Below are 17,699 nucleotides of genomic sequence, written 5' to 3'. Positions count from 1 at the left end.
GTTGTATTTTATACTTAGGGAAAGATGCCCCATAATCAGACATTCCCCACCCCCAACAGGGATAACGACTATTAAACTACTTATTTTTCTGGATTTTAATCCATGCATTTGCAAATATGTTGTTATTAAAAATAATTGTTAGTCGAAGTATAATGTATGGATTATTCTACAAGTTGTGTCTTTCTTCTAGGGTTATAGTAACCATTTAAATCACATTTTAAATTTATTAATCTCTATGTTGTATTTATTTCTCTTAACTCTTTCTGAATTAGGGAAGCGAGAGATTATCTAATTTTTCCAACAACTGACTCATGGATTCTGTTTATCAGTTCTATTCTTTTTTCTGTTTTTGTTCTTTAGCATTTCTTCTGAGGTTGTGGCTCATTAAATTCTCTTACATTTTTTCTTATTTTAAGGTACTTTATTTATTAGTTCAGGACTTAGAGAGTTGTGCTCAAGTATCTCATTGCCAGTGTTTTTTAGGTTATAACTTGTATTTACCATAGTTTTTGCTTTGTTTTCTTTTTACTTTTTTTGGTAAGATTTTCACTGTCATTTATTTCTAAGTATCTTTTATTTTACTCATGAGCTATTTTTATTTTATTTAATTTTTTTTGGCTGCACTGGGTCTTCGTTGCTGCGCGTGGGCTTTCTCTAGTTGTGGCGAGTGGGGTCTACTCTTCATTGCAGTGCATGGGCTTCTTGTTGCAATGCCTTCTCTTTGTTGCAGAGCACAGGCTCTAGGCACACGGGCTTCAGTAGTTGTGGCACGCAGGTTTCAGTAGTTGTGGTGCATGGGCTTAGTTGCTCTGTGGCATGAGGGATCTTCCCGGACCAGGGCTCAAACCTGTGTCCCCTGCATTGGCAGGTGGATTCTTAACCACTGTGCCACCAGGGAAGTCCTCTGCTTTGTTTATTTCTATGTTGTATTGTTTGTTGGCCCATAAAATTCTTGATGGCTAGATCTCTGTTGTGATATTTATCATTTGAAGGTGACCCTTTCTGTGCTATTAATGCTTTTCACCTTGAATTCAGTTTTGTCTGATTTTACTGTAGACTCCTTTCTCTTTATTTTTGCATGGTATAGCTTTTCCCATCATTTACCTTCATTTTAGCTCTTTTTTTTTTTTGAATTCTTTTATTTTTTGACTTATTTTAGCTCTTTCTCTTATAGACAGCATGTAAATGGAAATTTGTTTATCGACCTCATCTGAGTCTTTTTTAAGATTTTCTCTTTAAGATTTTATCTTACCTACCACTGTTATAATGATAATGATATATAATTCATCTTTATTCTGTCATTTTCTTTTATATTCTGTTTTATTGTTCCCTCCCCTCCTTTGTTTTTCATTCTTTTGCTATTTTCTGTGCTTATTTTTTGAAAAGTATACAATTATTTTATTAATCAAATAGGTTTTTTATTTACTATTCTTAACCACTTTATGTATGAAGTGTAGGTATTATTTCCTTTTTATGGTTAACAAACTTAAGTGGAGGTAGGTTAAATAGCTTGGTCAGTTCACACAACTAGTAAGTGGTGGAGCCTGAATTTAAACACAGGGGTTCACCTGACTCAGTAGTACATGCTTTTTGCTATCCCATGTTGCCCCTAAAATCTTTAGTTTCTTTTATGTTTTAAATAAAAAGTGCTAGGGATGTAATCCAGGTTTTCCAATATATAATTAATAATAACAGCTATTATTTATTTAGCAAAAACCTATACTTTGTATTGAGTGCAGTGCTCCTGGGACCCACAGCTCCACAAGACATCATTTATTGTTCAGGAGACAGTTCCCTGACTAGGCTTAGAATACTGTATATACTGTGGAGTCTAATCCTCCAACAATTATGTGAGGTAGGTAGTATTCTTCCATTTAATAGATGAGGAAACTAAGGTTCAGAAAGGTTAAAGGAATTTCCCAAGGCCACGTAATTTTTAAATGGGTGAGGCTTGATGCAAAGTCAGGATTTAAAGGCAGGACCATCATGCTTTATAACTTGCACTCCGTCCACTGTGTTATATGCCGTTCATATTCACTTAATAAACAGAATTGGGGGCTTCCCTGGTGGCGCAGTGGTTGAGAGTCCGCCTGCCAATGCAGGGGGCGTGGGTTCGTGCCCCGGTCCGGGAGGATCCCACATGCCGCGGAGCTGCTGGGCCCGTGGGCCATGGCCGCTGGGCCTGCGCGTCCGGAGCCTGTGCTCCGCAACGGGAGAGGCCACAGCAGTGAGAGGTCCGCGTACCGCAAAAAAAAAAAAAAAAAAAAAAAAAAAAAAACCAGAATTGATTAGTAATGGTGTGTTTCAATCTTGTAAGGTGCTGTTATATACTAAAAACTCTTTCTGTAGTAGCCATGCTAGGATTAGAACAGCTACTTCCTAACCTCTTAGGAAATTATCAATAAGAAGATTCATTTCACTTATTAGTATTTGTGAATTCTCTGTATTTTTTTCTTTGAAATAGGAGATGGTATTTTTTTCTTCAGGAGATGAGAATTCATTGTTGCCTAAAATGCTCATATCTTTCTGATAAGGACTTTCTTCTTGTTGCTCTTTTCTCACTTTGTAACATATCTTCCACTGTTCAGCCTCTTGACTTCTTTTGATTCTCTTTCTTGGAGTTTAGTTTCCATTCTGGCTTTCTTCCTATATTTCTTCTCCCTATACATACCCAGTCTTCATCCTTTCTAAGAAGCACTGAGGCACATCTCAGAAATTGTCCTCCTCTATTTACAGAATGTGATGTTGTCAAACAGTCTAAAATTATCAATCTGCCAACTGACAGAGTCAGCATGTGACTTGCTCAGATTATTGGATCAGGCCTCTCGATGTCTTACATCTTGGGCACCTCAAGATAAACTATCTTTTGTTATTTCCCCAGTAAATTTTGCTTATGGTACAGTGTCTTGGTTTGCATACTCTTTGTTTCTGGTAAACTGGTTAAGATGACAAACACAGTGATGAAAATATTCTTATCCTCATTGAATTAATTGTTGCTTATCCCTTGATAATGACTGTGGCTAATTTTTTCATTGTTAGTAATTAGGTAGAACCCAGACTGGCTGCAGTAAGCTGAGTATCTTTGTACAGGGTGACAGTGTTGTACAGTTGAAGTCAGAAAGCTTCTGGTCTGAGTCCTGGATTCACCACTTACTAGCAGTGTGATTTGGGGGCATTATCATGTAACTTCTGTAAGATTTAGGTTCCTTGTTTGTAAAATGGGAGCTATAATACCAATGTCACTGTCTGTTATGAAGATTAGACATGGTAATGAGTATAATATATAGAATATCAGACACGTTGGACAGTATTGTCTTGTAGAAAATGAGACATCTGCTTTCTCTTATCTTGGAGATCACAGCAAGAATTGATAAACAAACCTTACAGATACTCAAAATACACAAGACACCCATAGCACCCATAAAAAGTCTTATATGTGTAACTTTTAAAAAATATAAATTTATTTATTTTTGGCTGCGTTGGGTCTTTGTTGCTGCATGCGGGCTTTCTCTAGTTGCTGCAAGCGGGGGCTACTCTTCGTTGCAGTGCGCAACCTTCTTATTGCAGTGACTTCTCTTGTTGCGGAGCATGGGCTCTAGGCACGTGGGCTTCAGTAGTTGTGGCACACGGGCTCAGTAGTTGTGGCTCACGGGCTCTAGAGCGCAGGCTCGGTAGTTGTTGGCGCATGGGCTTAGTTGCTCCACGGACCAGGGATCTTCCCGGACCAGGGCTCAAACCCATGTCCCCTGCATTGGCAGGCAGGTTCTTAACCACTGCGCCATCAGGGAAGCCCCTGTGTAACTTTTTAAATTTAGGAAAATTCAGAAAAATGAAATACAGACATAACAGGGAAGAATGTTATGTATGCTAAATTTTGTTTCAGCACTGTTTCATTGCCTGCTCATGCCAGGTAATAAGCTGGGACAAAGTGAAGTTAATCATAGCCCCACCCTCAAGGAGCTTATTCTAAGTAAATAGATATGGAAGCATATAATGTGTAATGTGTTTATTGAGAGTTATATTGACAATCTTGTGTTTCTCTAGGCTGCCAAACTTTTTGATGAAGAAGGAAGGAAAAAATTCTTTACACAGGATATGAATAATATTCTTCTGGAGTAAGTAATTTTCTTCTTTGATTAAGAAACCTTGAAAATTATTTAAACCTTAAGAAGTCATTAAAAAATATAGTAGGCCTTTGAGGTACAGATGCTGAGTGGTTGGCTAGTCTCATGCATTAGCTCTTCCCTTTTGGCCTCACAGCATGTGTGATTAACATTTGTTTCTTAGCAAAACGATGCTTCTACATACATTGGTTCTCCGGGACCCCTTATGATAATCAAAGCTTCCAATGTTATAACTGCCAGAGCAAGTGACTGCTGTATGGATTGAATATTATCCTAAATTTAAATGCATTCTTTGTCACGTTATGTGAAAATATCTTTCTGGGACAGTTCTGATTGTTTGTATTAAATTTGGTGTACTTTCCTTCTACTTTGATTCAGATGTGGGGAAAATAATTCCATTAGTATCCAGTGAGGTTTATTATAATTCATACAGACATTTATAGCCAAATGGAAAGTGTGGTTTAATGAAGAATCATTTTTGTGGGGTAGGACGGAGGCAGTGTGGAGAAGACAGATGTTAAGTTGGAAAGGAAAGGGTGAAAGCTGGTTTATGATATAAATTGTATTTAAATTAGTGATAATTTTCACCCTTATCTAGAGTTTAACATTAATGAAGTTGCATGTTCTAAGACTGTGGTCACATAAGCTGTACTTATAAACCTTATAAGGCTTATAAATTTTGACCATTGTTCCAGAAATTGAGTATATAATTGGCTACAAGCAGAAATGGGCAAAAAGGAAGTGGTCCTGGGAAAAGCAGCAAATTCCTCTCTGATGAAAATAATGTATGCCTACTTTCGGTGGTTCAGTAGCATCATATACAAAGAAACAAGGCAGTGTTTCCAATACTACGATTCCTGTCTTTTAAATATATAATGGAGATAGTTTCTCATGAGATATAAAGGTTGGATTAGCTTATTGGTTTTGATAACTATTTTAATTAATGCAATCTCTCTTTCTCCTGAAGTACGTAAAAAATCATTTTGGTCTCCATGGACTCAAAAAACACATAACCTAGTGTGCTAGTAGCATGGAGACAGAGCAATTTCTTGTTCCTATTCTTTATTTTAGCCAGGGGTTTTCAGATTGATTCTGTCTGCCTGCAGGTGCTTCCTGTCTGTTCCACCTCCTTTTACCTAGCTCCCTTTTAAACCTTAGATTCAATAAACAGTGTAACCATTACTCATCAGAGCTGTCCCAGATTCCAAAATCTGGGATCTGACTAGCTCCTTTTTTTTTTTTTTTTTTTTTTAACCTAAGAGCCCTAAGTTTTCTAGATCAGGTCTTTTTCCTGTGACTGAGACAGTCCTTTTTTATTTTACTCTTCTGTAAGGGGACAACTCTTTCTCTTCTGAGAGAATCAAAAAATCATCCTTGGGATATAACATCTCAAAGAAGCATCTCTGTTAATTCCTGCCATGTCTGTCTTAAAACGAATCTTCTAGTTTTCTTGGAGCTCATCTGCTTTTTATTTCACTGAGAGTGTGCCTCTAATTCTACAAGCCCTAGTGTTCAGAGTTGAATTTTTTTCCCTTTTAGTGACTACTTTCTTATGCCCCCTTGTCGTCTTTTTTTTTTTTTTTGCATTACGTGGGCCTCTCACTGTTGTGGCCTCTCCCGTTGCGGAGCACAGGCTCTGGACGCGCAGGCTCAATGGCCATGGCTCACGGGCCCAGCTGCTCCGCGGCGTGTGGGATCTTCCCGGACCAGGGCACGAACCCGTGTCCCCTGCATCGGCAGGCGGACTCTCAACCACTGCACCACCAGGGAAGCCCCCCTTGTCTTCTTTTTCCACTTTCCTGAATAGACATCCCCTATTTCTCTGGACTGAGTTGATTGTCTAAGGGCATATGAGACATGATTATTTGGGTTAGTAATTCCCATGAATTTATTCAGGTATATTTTATTGTCCCCATATACTAAAACATTAGAATTCTTAGAAAAAAAATATTAAAGTATATGTGTGAGGGATGTGTACTTAAACTGCTCTCAGATATGAATTTGTATATATTTGGGATAGACCAGTACAGTCAGTAACCTCTAGGGTTAATACATTTCTCTAATTTTTACCTAATATTATAGGCTTAGGAGCAGGGAGTCAGCACTTCCTGTTTCTGAGTTAACCCCTGTTTGGAAAGTACTAATTTTTATAAGTAGGTCGTTGAGTCAGTCTGTTCTTACTTGGAATCTCTTACTACTTGGAGTTTCTATTTTATTTTCAGCTTTAACTAAGCTTTTATAATGGGGCAAGCCTAGAATGCCTCCTACCCAGAGTCTTGACTTTTAATAATACATACACAATATGTAACCAAGTGTTTGTACACAGAACTCATGACCGGAATGATTGTCTTCCATATGAACCTCTGATTTGACCCTCTGGCTCTAATAGGCCTTAAAGTTCTTTTTATTTATCCTTTTGTTGTATTTGGCTTCTCTAATACCAAGAATTTTCAACTGTCAGTTCTAAGGAGTATAGTTTTCCACATTTCATTGTTTCTGAAATTGCAGTGTATATTATAAGTGTTGGATACATTTGATCTGGCACGGTTTCTTTCCTTCCCCAAAAGCTGTTAATTGAATCTTTGCATGCACCTTATATTTGTGAAAATATTTACGTCTGTTTGCACCTTCTTCTATAGTAAAACATGATGATTTGGACATAGTTTATTGCCAAGGGCCCCAGTTTGGTCTTGACCTTCAAATTAACATCTGTTCTCATCTTTCTACAGTAGCAACTGCCAGATATACTGTCTTCCATCTGGAAGACACCTCAATTGTTTATAGTAGGCTTGTCTTGCTGAGAATATGGTGGCTGTTACAAACTCTTCCCTTTTTTTTTTTGAAGTAACTGTTTGGTTAAATACCCTTTTAGCAGGAACTGGAGAACTGGAATAAATTGAACAAACTATTAAATATCTAGTTCAGTGGAGGCACAATAAGGAAAACAAAGAAGGATAAAACAGTCTGTGCGTGTGGCCAGGAGGGCTTTACCTCTTCTGAATCTGTAATTTTTTCAAACACCTTTAAGGAAAAAATACTCTAAAAATTCACTGAAACTGTGACTCTAGTATAGCAGTTGCAGGGTGGTGAGGGGAAGTATGATGTCTCTTTGAGGAAGTGAGTTTTTGGTTAATAATGGAGTTCCTGTGCTTTACCCAAAAATGTAGACTTTGCCCCTGTCATCAAAAAATTATTTGGACGGGGTGGGGAAAAAATTAGGAGTTTAGGTTTTTTGTGGGGTTTTTTGGCTGCATTGTGCAGCTTGCAGGATCTTAGTTCCCCGACCAAGGATCGAACCCATGCCCCCTGCAGTGGAAGCGTGGAGTCCTAACCACTGGACCACCAGGGAATTCCCAGGAGTTTAGGATACACACTACTATATATAAAATAGATAAACAACAAGGACCTACTATATAGCACAGGGGACTATATTAAATATCTCATAATAACCTATAATGGAAAAGAATCTGAAAAAGTAATTTTATATATATATATAACTGAAACACTTTCCTGTATATGTGAAACTAACACAGTATTGTAAATCAAGTATACCTCAATTAAAAAAAAAAGAAGAAAGCAAAAAAAATTATTTGCCATCTTGTTGGGGTTGTAAATTCTACTCTTAAACTAGATTCATTGAAATTTTTTATAGCATTACGATTTATGGTTTTGTGTTTTTCTTTCCTTGAAAAATACTGTCTAGGAAATCATGGAAAGGTAAAAGGAGAAAAAAATCACTGCCTCTGCCTCCTTGCTTGTTTGTTACTACCTAAAAGAAATTCTGTACTACTTATTTGTTGTTGTTTTTGGTCAGCATTGAGTTACAGCTGCAGGAACTAGGCCCTGTCATTCGTAGCAGTGTCTACTCCCACCTTGAAGCTTTTGTGCCATGCAATAAAGAAACACTGGTAAAACGTCTAAAGAAGTTACATCTCAATGTCCAGGTAAGAGGAGGAACAATAATACCTGCTTCTGGGGTTTTATAACCTGAAAGGAGACTGATTTCTGTTTGCTGCTTTTGCATACTAATTGCTTTATAATTGTATTGTACATATTTAGTAACCATAGGATGTTCTTTAGTAACCATAGCATGTTGGATCCCCTGGGAAAAAATTGCTTTTCATCGGTTGAGAGGTTTAGATGAGACATAATGTTTTCTAATGCTTCTTGGACTAGGTAAATTAACCTCAGTTCCACAACTGACACAACTTGGCCCTCAACAAATAATCTGACATACATATAATTCAATTTTCTTATTCCTGAAATGGACCTATACAGATATGCTCACACTGACATAAAGACCAATGGAAAGAATCACAGGGTTGCACTTAAACTTAAAGATTACTTAAAGATTATCTAGTGTAATCATCCATGTTCTGCTAGATTCTTCTCGACTACAGTGCCTCTAAGTAATTGTGCAAGTTTGCATGCTTCCAGTGATCAGAAACTTATTTCATTACAATATCAGGAAGTTCTTGCATATGTTGAGTCAAATCCAAGTGCTTTCCATCCCATTGGTCCTAATTCTCCTTTTGCGTTTATTCACAAATTATGTCCCCTTCTTTTTTTTTTTTTTTTTTTTTTGCGGTATGCGGGCCTCTCACTGTTGTGGCCTCTCCCGTTGTGGAGCACAGGCTCCGGACGCTCAGGCTCAGCAGCCATGGCTCACGGGCCCAGCCGCTCCGCGGCATGTGGGATCCTCCCAGACCGGGGCACGAACCCGCACCCCTGCATTGGAAGGCGGACTCTCAACCACTGCGCCACCAGGGAAGCCCCTGTCCCCTTCTTTACTTCATATAAAATGGGCTTCAGTACCTTCACTGTCCTGATTACTCTTCCTTTAATGATTTGTTTGACTATGTATTTTAAAAATATTTACAACTTGCAAGTTACAGAAAAAATAACTTGGATGCAGTTTAAGATAAAAAAAAAAGAACACTTTTTTCTATGAATAAAGGTATTTCCTGGAATTAAGGGCAAGAATGCAACCAGGAAGGAATGGGAACTGATAATCTGAATTAACTCTGTTTCTCTTTACCTCTCTCGCCCTATCTCACTTTTATCCTTTTATGTGCATCTGCAGATAAGTTTTCTTTATTTCCAAGGTTTTATATTACAGAAAAGCTACACACAGAGATTGACTGTAGATTTCTCATCCCAATCCATATTCTTGGGGTGAAAACTCTGGTTGTATTATTTTGAGTCAGTCTAAACTTCCCTGGTCGGGAGGTTAGAGTCACAAAGCACAGCATGGTACAAATAGGGGACTGAGTGCGGTGCTCTGGATCACCGCAGTGGGTGTGATCTGACAGGCATAGAATTCTTTGTTAAAGGTGCTATACTTCTATTAATAAAATAGTTCTTTTGAATTGAGAAACTGTAGTTCTTTCTCAGTTCAAAGCAGGTTAATGAACAAATGAAATTTATTTGAGGTCTCAGATTTTGTGTCTATACCTGGACATTGACTATGGAATGTTGACTATGGAAGAAAGACATTTATCTAACCCTTGCTTTTCTTTATATGGTATAATCATGTACCTTTGTATCCCTAAACATTATATTGTCTGGTTTGACATGTTTTTGAGCTTCATATAAATGGAGTAATAGTGTCTGTTTTCTTACGCAGCTTGCTTTTTTACACTCACCATTATGCATCTCAGATTTATCTGTCTTTACATGCAGGGGAACTCCATTTATACTGCTGTGTGTACAGTATTCCATTGTATGAATATATCTCAGTTATTCATTTTACTGTTGGTGTATATTTGGATTGTTCCCAGGCAGATAGTCTCAGCTATGTAATTCTTAAGATGAGATCACCCAGAAACCATGATACTGGATCCTCCAGTTTTTTAAATGGGATTTTATAGCAGACACTGTCATATGTGCAATAATATTTATTAATTGGTATGCATGAAATAAGTAAAATGCTTGTTAGTAATATTTGTATTTTGTTTTTATTAATAAAATTAATGTTATTAATAAAATGTTTTAATTTGTAAAACACACCTGCCATAACATGATAATTGCATTCCTAAAAATCTTCTCCTTACCAAAAATCACATTTTAAACACAGTTGTGTCAGTAAGAAAAGCAAAGTCTAATATTTCTGCACCTATGACAGTAATAAGAGTATGTCCTAAATAGCTACATATATATTTTGTTACTTGCAAGATGAAATAAATAAATTGACTGATTAAAGCTGTCAGATACAAACCTACTTTTCTTTTTGCCCTGAACTGACATGAATAAGAGTCTCCCATTGTCTTCTTTCACTTTGGCCTTGACCTTGCATTTTTGCTTACAACTTAAGTCACCGTTACTAACAATAAACAAGGAAACAGGATGCCAACATTCTGTTGGTAGTCACCAAACCAAATTGTGCATTCCAGTCCTCCAAAGCAGGATCTCTTCTTGTGGTACTAGTTCCCCATCATGATGGGGATTAACTGGTAGCCGTCTGCACAGTGTAGATTTTGTTCTCTATTTAATCATTTTGTTACAGTTAAAGTGTCCATATAATTTACTGGAGTATTTTTAAGAGTGTAATTGAGCACTGTTAATAATTATGCTGAGGCAACAGGCAAAAACTGGGACTCTGCTTGGCTTTCTGGGAAGTAGGGTTATCCTAATTTTATTATATACAGTGTGCATTATGAAAAGTCAGCATTTTAGAAGAAATGTCCATATTTGAATATGCTAACATTTCAAATGTGTGATCAATATCTAAAACCCAAATTTCATCTTCTGAGGATCTGCTTGCAAAATAAGTTTTGTAAATATGTTTGAAAAAACTTTCAGTGTTTTTTTTCCCTCAGGATGATCGTTTAAGAGAACCTCTGCAAAAACTGAAACTGGCTGTTAGCAATGTCATGCCTGAACAGCTATTTAAATACCAGGAGGACTGCCAGGCTCGTAATCAAGCTAAGTGTGCCAAGTATGTACCTCTTCTATTTGGACTGGCTTTTGCATTTGAGAAATACTTGTAGCTGTTAGAGATTGGTCTTAAGTGGACTTCATCACCAAGTAGAAATCCACATAAACCACTGAAGTGGTATAATTGAATATATTTACTAAATGGCAAGTCACTGCCCACTCAACTGCTTTGGTGTGAAAGGCAAAAGGTCTTTTGATTTAGTGTATGGATGTGATCAAAGCTAGAGCTGACACTGGTCAGACATTTCACATGTTGACCTACTTGACTGGTTGAAGTTGGATACAAAAGATAAGTGTTCATGCCTTTATATTAGAGTTTGAAGACCTTATTTACCAGAGCGCTTTATAATGCACTTCAACTTCAAAGTATTATGTGGAAAGGTAGACTCCTCATTTACCCTGTCTTTTGAGTTAACATTCAATTAAGCAATTCAACAAGTATCTAAGGAGCATATTATAGGCAGTGTTGGGTTGAAACTTTGCTTCATAAAATAGTTTTCATTTTTAGGTTTCAAACAGATGAAGAACGAGAAAAAAATGGATCTGAGGAAGATGATGATGAGAAACCAGGGAAACGTGTCATAGGACCAAGGAAGAAATTCCACTGGGATGACACCATTAGGTAAGATTTAACCAAAACCTTCACTTTTAACCAAATAGCTGATGCAGAAGTAAGGTTTCTCATAAAAAGAATCAATGGTAAATGGAAAACTAGATAGAAGCAACCAAAAGTTAGTGTGTAGGAAAAATTTATTCAAGAGAAAATTAATTTGGTTCTAATATCCTTAGAGTTCTATCACTTTTATTTACCTATAGTACTTTTTATAAGTTAATCTTATTATTGAGTAAGTCATACTGGTTTCAGAGGTGAAGTACTAAATATATTTATATAACCAGTCATCTTTCTTACCAGTATTTCTGTACTCCAAGTGGAGGGTTTAGTTGTAGGACTATCCCTTTTAATCTTTGGTGCCTGGATTAAAGGTATCAAAGGAAATTATCTCATATTGGAAATTTGGCTATAGTACACCAAATGATATATGTTAGAAATTATCTATCTTCATGTCATCTTCTGAATTCTTCAGATAATAGTCTTTATTATTGCTGTCAGATTTGTGTGCTTTTAAAAAATCTGTTTCAAGCTTAATTTTCTACAATTTTGCAGTCAGATTTATATATAAATATATATTTTTAATCTGTTTAGAACTTTGTTATGTAACCTTGTTGAGATCAAATTGGGATGCTATGAGTTAGAGCCAAATAAAAGCCAGTCTGCTGAGGATTATCTTAAATCCTTTATGGAGACAGAGGTGAAACCATTGTGGCCTAAGGGCTGGATGCAGGCAAGGTAAGAAATATGACATCCTAGATTTTATTTTACTTTTTTATTGCTGTTATTAAAGACATATACACACACATATGACATTCATTTTCCTAAGAACCTAGTGTGTTTAACATTCTTTACAGTCATCTCAGATGATGTCTGCTGTGAAAGCTTCACTCACTTAAAAGACAAAACAGTTAGTCACATGGACATAGAGATACACATAAAGGTGATTTTTTTTTTTTTTTTTAACTGACCACTTTTTCTTTTTTGCACGTGAATTTCCTAATAAGAGAAAAGGGGAGGGGGGAAGAAAGTTTTGAACTTTGGAAGGGGAACTTTATATGGGTATCATGAAGATAAGTGAGTACAAGATTTAGAGTGTAGAAAAAGAGGCACAGCCTTAGTGCTATTGAAAATAGTCAATGTAGAGTGGTATCTCTAAAACTAAGTGTAGCCCAGTTTAAAGAGTTAAGTAAAGAATGTTAAAATTAATAGACTTGGCTGTCTCAACCTGTCATCCTGAAGTATTCATCTTAAATCAACAGAAATCTGTTAAAAGATTTAAATAAAGAGGTAATATAACATTTCCCATAAAATAGGTTATTGAATTTACTGTACCATTATAAGTCTTTATTTGGTAAAAAAGCAAATAGTAGCCTATTGAATATTAAATGATTAAAATGACAAAGTGATTATCATGTTATTATCTGCTGTGGAAAAATAATTGTGTCCTTTTAATTTTTCCAGAATGCTTTTTAAGGAAAGTCGGAGTGTACATAATCATCTTACTTCTGCTCCGTGAGTAAATGCAGACTCCAGATTTCTTCATTTATATTTATTCACATTATGATATTTAGTAAACAAAAACACCATTTATTAAATGCTAGGTAAAATAGAACTTAAACATACATTTATACAATCTCTGTCTTACCACTGCTTTTTTGTTTTTAAAAATCGTTTAAACTGTTGACTCTGTAGACCTCAGGACATATTTATCTATTAAAGAACTTCTCAGGCTAGCCTCTAAAAACTTGAATCCATAATGTAACATATTGGCCTGAGATCTGGTAGTGAGAAACCATGTAAACAGGAAGGCTCTGGTGGTTTCCTTTGTTCCTGGAGGATCTGCCCTCCAGTTGTTTTGTATACTTTTTTCTTTCCCTCTTAACGACCATCTACAAAGGTAATCTGTTATCTTCATGCTTTCCAAGACAGTTCTGTATATATCCTACCTAGCCTTGCCTTGCAGTGTTTTATTCTACAAAATTAACATACTCTTCATGTCCTTCCCTCTGTCCAAAACTGAATCTTTCATTAGTGATAATTACTAAATAATTAATTTAGAATTAATTAGTGAAAAGGCAAGTTTTTTCTGTGGTTACATTTTTGGGTGAATACTGGTTAATTTGACAAGGATTTTATTTTTACCTACAACTTAAGGTCTCTAGTGAAAAGGCAAGTTTTTTCTGTGGTTACATTTTTGGGTGAATACTGGTTAATTTGACAAGGATTTTATTTTTACCTACAACTTAAGGCTACTTCTCTATTGCCTAGAAGTGTAGTATTAAGGGTTAATAAAATATAAAATTAGCAAGTCACTGAGCACTCTAGTTCAGTATTCCACTAAGAGATCTGGTTAACATCTGGATAATGTTACAAAATTCCCCCTCTCCTTGTATACAGCTATAGTAGGTGGAATTTTTTTTGCAATACGCGGGCCTCTCGCTGTTGGGGCCTCTCCCGTTGCGGGGCACAGGCTCTGGACGCGCAGGCTCAGCGGCCATGGCTCACGGGCCTAGCCGTTCCGCGGCATGTGGGATCTTCCCAGACGGGGACATGAACCCGTGTCCCCTGCATCGGCAGGCGGACTCTCAACCACTGCGCCACCAGGGAAGCCCCCTGTAGGTGGAATTTTTTACAGCTTTTAGGAAGGACACTTTGTTAGTATACCATCAGAGATGCATTGAGTTGGTGTGGTTTTCAGATCTTGCTAGTTTTGTTGTTTTGGGTATAAATTTGGAGTAGTTTTGTTTCATACATTATAGGTTTACTTTGTTGCAGGTGGTTTAGATACCCCAGGGTGGGGGGTATGTATATTTTTTATGCCTTTATATGTATTTGTGTCAATAATATTTCAGGCCTTTAATTTCCCTATAGTTCTAAAATCACGTTACAATTCAAGTATAAATAATTCATTCCTTTAATTCTAAAGCAAGTGTTTACATAGATCCTTTACCTCAGTTATTTTTTTCTTTTTTAGTAGCCTCATTATTATGGCTTTATGTTTCGTTTTGTATCAGAAAGTAGGAATCTGTGTGTTAATATGGGCCTGAAAGTCATGAATATTACTGTTGCCTTAACGAAGTTGTAGATTGTAATCAAGATACCTGTTAATTTAATTGATGGCATTTTAACTTAGTGAAGTCGAAATGTTCTGACATGTGAGGTATTTTAGCTTTTCAACCCTTTTGTAATCTTCAAACATTTTCCACACTGGTTCCCAAAGGTTCCAAGGATCCATGGTATTTTTATTGCCTTTTTTCTGTCATTTTGAAATTTTTTATCTAAATTATTATGTTAAAAATAATTTTCTTTAAAAACTTGAGGATTTTTTGTTTTGTTTTTTAAACAGTATCTCATTTACAACCTCTTAGCATGGTTTAATTTGAGTTTAAAGTTCCTTGAAGCTCTTATTCTATAAATAATTACAAATTCTTACCAATTCTTTAAAATAAGTCTCCTTAGGCAGCTTTGTTAGCCTGTTTTGAGTTATTTTAAATTTTTTTTTTGAGTATTTACATTTAAATTTTTAAAAAACTATCATCCACATTTCACATTTTACTAATGGTTTGGCCTTTATTCTAGTTAATTGAAATTGGGGAACATGTTGCTGTATATTCACATATAAACTGAGCACTTACATAACTTATATATAGTTCCTTCAGAGAACTTCCCAAATAGAAGAAATTATTTACCCATATAATTACAAGATTATATGTTACAATTTCCTAATGAGTGATTTAACTGCTCCTGAAATAGACTCCTTTTTAATCTTTTAGGGCAAAGAAAAAGGTGATTCCTGCACCTAAACCCAAAGTGAAGGTAAGTAATGAACCAAATCTTTAATTAGTGATAATTGGTGACTGTTGAAATACATCCTTATGATGAAAAGGTTATGTGGTATTTCACATGTATTTTAGGTACCATACTCTTAAGATGGGTGTTTTCAAACATTGTAAAAATCCTAAAACCATTGTATTTGGGAGAAGAGATGACTTTGTGGCAGTGGGAAATTTGTATACATTAGTTAAATTGTAAGGCTTATTACTACTTAGAAATGTTGAATAAAATATGACAGATATCTCTCAGAAGCATCGCTGAGGTTGCACATATAATAAATATGTAAGAGAAATTCCTAAGGCTCAGAACAAAGAAGAAGCTGCCAGAGTGTTACTCTGTCACTGAAACTTTAGTTGCCTTTAGGTGCCTTTGCTGATTTCTATCACCTTCTCAGAGCACAGCAGATAAGATTTTCTTAGACTTAAATAGGTTGGGAATTGGAATGAAACTCTCCATAAACCTGGGACTCTCAAAGGATAACATTGTTAGTAAAAGAAAGAACTGGAAAAGAAATCCATTCACCAGCGGAAAGACTAAGAAATTTGTGTATCTTGGCCTGGGTTCTGGATTAGGAGAAGAAATCCTCCCTGAAATTTTTCTCTGGATTAGGAGTTTAATTTACACAACCTGCATGAACTGGGAAAACCTCAAGCTATGAAAATAACTTAAAGTTGTTAGATTAGTATTAACCCAGGGCACTGGCAAATCACATTCACTCTTTAATAATGTACCTTCCTCCCAGGCCTCAAAGGCTTATCACATATATACTGTGTCAAACATGAGTTTACAATCTGAAAATACAGAATACGTGAGGAAATAAGTTACTGTGAGTGAGTCAGCGGAAACAGCCAACAGAATTAGATCCCTAAGAAGGGCAAGTGATGGATTTATTAGATTTAGAACATAAAGTAACTTAAGTTTTTTAATATTTAAAAAAGTAGAAGGGGGGACAAAAGATATCCGATCAAAGTAGACAAAGCAGAGTTGAACCAAGCATAACCTCTAGAAGTGAAAACTATAATCATTTGAAATTAAAATTATAATGAAAGCCCACAACTTGTAGGTTTTAGACTTTTCCCATAGCCTTCATCTCTTTGAATAGAGTTTCTTTGCTTGTGAGATTAGGGCCAGAAGGTCAACATTTGCTACTCCGTGGTCTTCTTAATTTATTGTATTAGAGGCTCTTTGAACACAGATTAAATAGTCTTCTTTTTCTTAGTTAACCTGCTTTGTCTTCTAATCCAAATAATATGGAGCCAGTATTTCATTAAATCTATTGACTTCATGCTTTGTTTTGACATTTGACTTTATTTTTAAACTCCTAATACCCACCATAAAGGGTTGGTTGAATTTTGATACATCTATTTAAACATATGGTTAATTTACCAGAATTCTAATAATGGGTGTGCTGGGATGGTACAGGGGAATTATGTTTTGTTCCTTTCTTTGTGATTAAATTACCCTTTCCTTTTCCCCAAATGGAAAAACTGTATTGCAGATACGGTTTTTTCCTGCCCTGCTGACCTTTAAATACCTATTTCAGTTATAAAGGTAATATAAGGAAATGCTTGCAGGAGAAAATGCAAACAATACAGAAAAATAAGAAGGAGGAAAGTAAAAGTATCCAGAAATTTCTGCTCACACAGAATAAAAAGCTCCTAACTTTCTGGTACACATCTGCCCTCCCTTCTTCTGGCTGTCTGTCCCTGCCTCCCTTCCTTCTTTCCTTCCACCCATTCATCCATCCATCTAACCATCTATCCATCTGCCCATCCAGTCATTCATTTATCCAGATTGAATTAAGATTTTATATAAATGGAATAACCTGCTTTTTCGGCTCAAATATATATCCTGAACAATTTACCAATATAAATCTACACAGTACTCTCTTGGCTGGATTTACTGTTATTTTTGTAAAGAAAAAAATATTAAAGAAAAATTAAAAGAAAGTTACTTAAAATGGCAATTTTATACTGGTAACACTCCCAGTATTATTTTGATACACTCCTCCACTCTCAGTTTCTGTACTTTTTATAGTAATGCAGCTTTCACTAATCATGTGATTGGTTGGCATGTCAGTGCAGTCATGTCTCATCTGCATTAGCTGTTCATCTTAGCAGACAATTTTGATCTTAATGTAGTTACGCTACAGACTTTTAAAAGGTATTGAGGTTTTCAATCACGGCTTTTTA

General features: G+C 36.0%; 1 protein-coding gene across 1 annotated transcript in view; it reads left to right on the top strand.

The window, feature by feature from the left end:
* Positions 1-17,699, top strand: part of UBN2 (ubinuclein 2) — a 68,978-nt gene that overhangs the window by 36,228 nt on the left and 15,051 nt on the right. Inside the window, exons 8-14 of the mRNA XM_024742493.1 lie at positions 4,045-4,115; positions 7,939-8,068; positions 10,943-11,061; positions 11,569-11,682; positions 12,265-12,408; positions 13,135-13,185; positions 15,447-15,489. Of these exons, the coding sequence (XP_024598261.1) occupies positions 4,045-4,115; positions 7,939-8,068; positions 10,943-11,061; positions 11,569-11,682; positions 12,265-12,408; positions 13,135-13,185; positions 15,447-15,489 (672 nt within the window). The remainder of the gene's footprint in view (positions 1-4,044; positions 4,116-7,938; positions 8,069-10,942; positions 11,062-11,568; positions 11,683-12,264; positions 12,409-13,134; positions 13,186-15,446; positions 15,490-17,699) is intronic.

Source organism: Neophocaena asiaeorientalis, unplaced genomic scaffold, assembly GCF_003031525.2.
Source record: "Neophocaena asiaeorientalis asiaeorientalis breed wild unplaced genomic scaffold, Neophocaena_asiaeorientalis_V1.1 scaffold598, whole genome shotgun sequence".
Taxonomy (NCBI): domain Eukaryota; kingdom Metazoa; phylum Chordata; class Mammalia; order Artiodactyla; family Phocoenidae; genus Neophocaena; species Neophocaena asiaeorientalis.
This window is presented reverse-complemented; position numbering and strand designations above follow the sequence as displayed.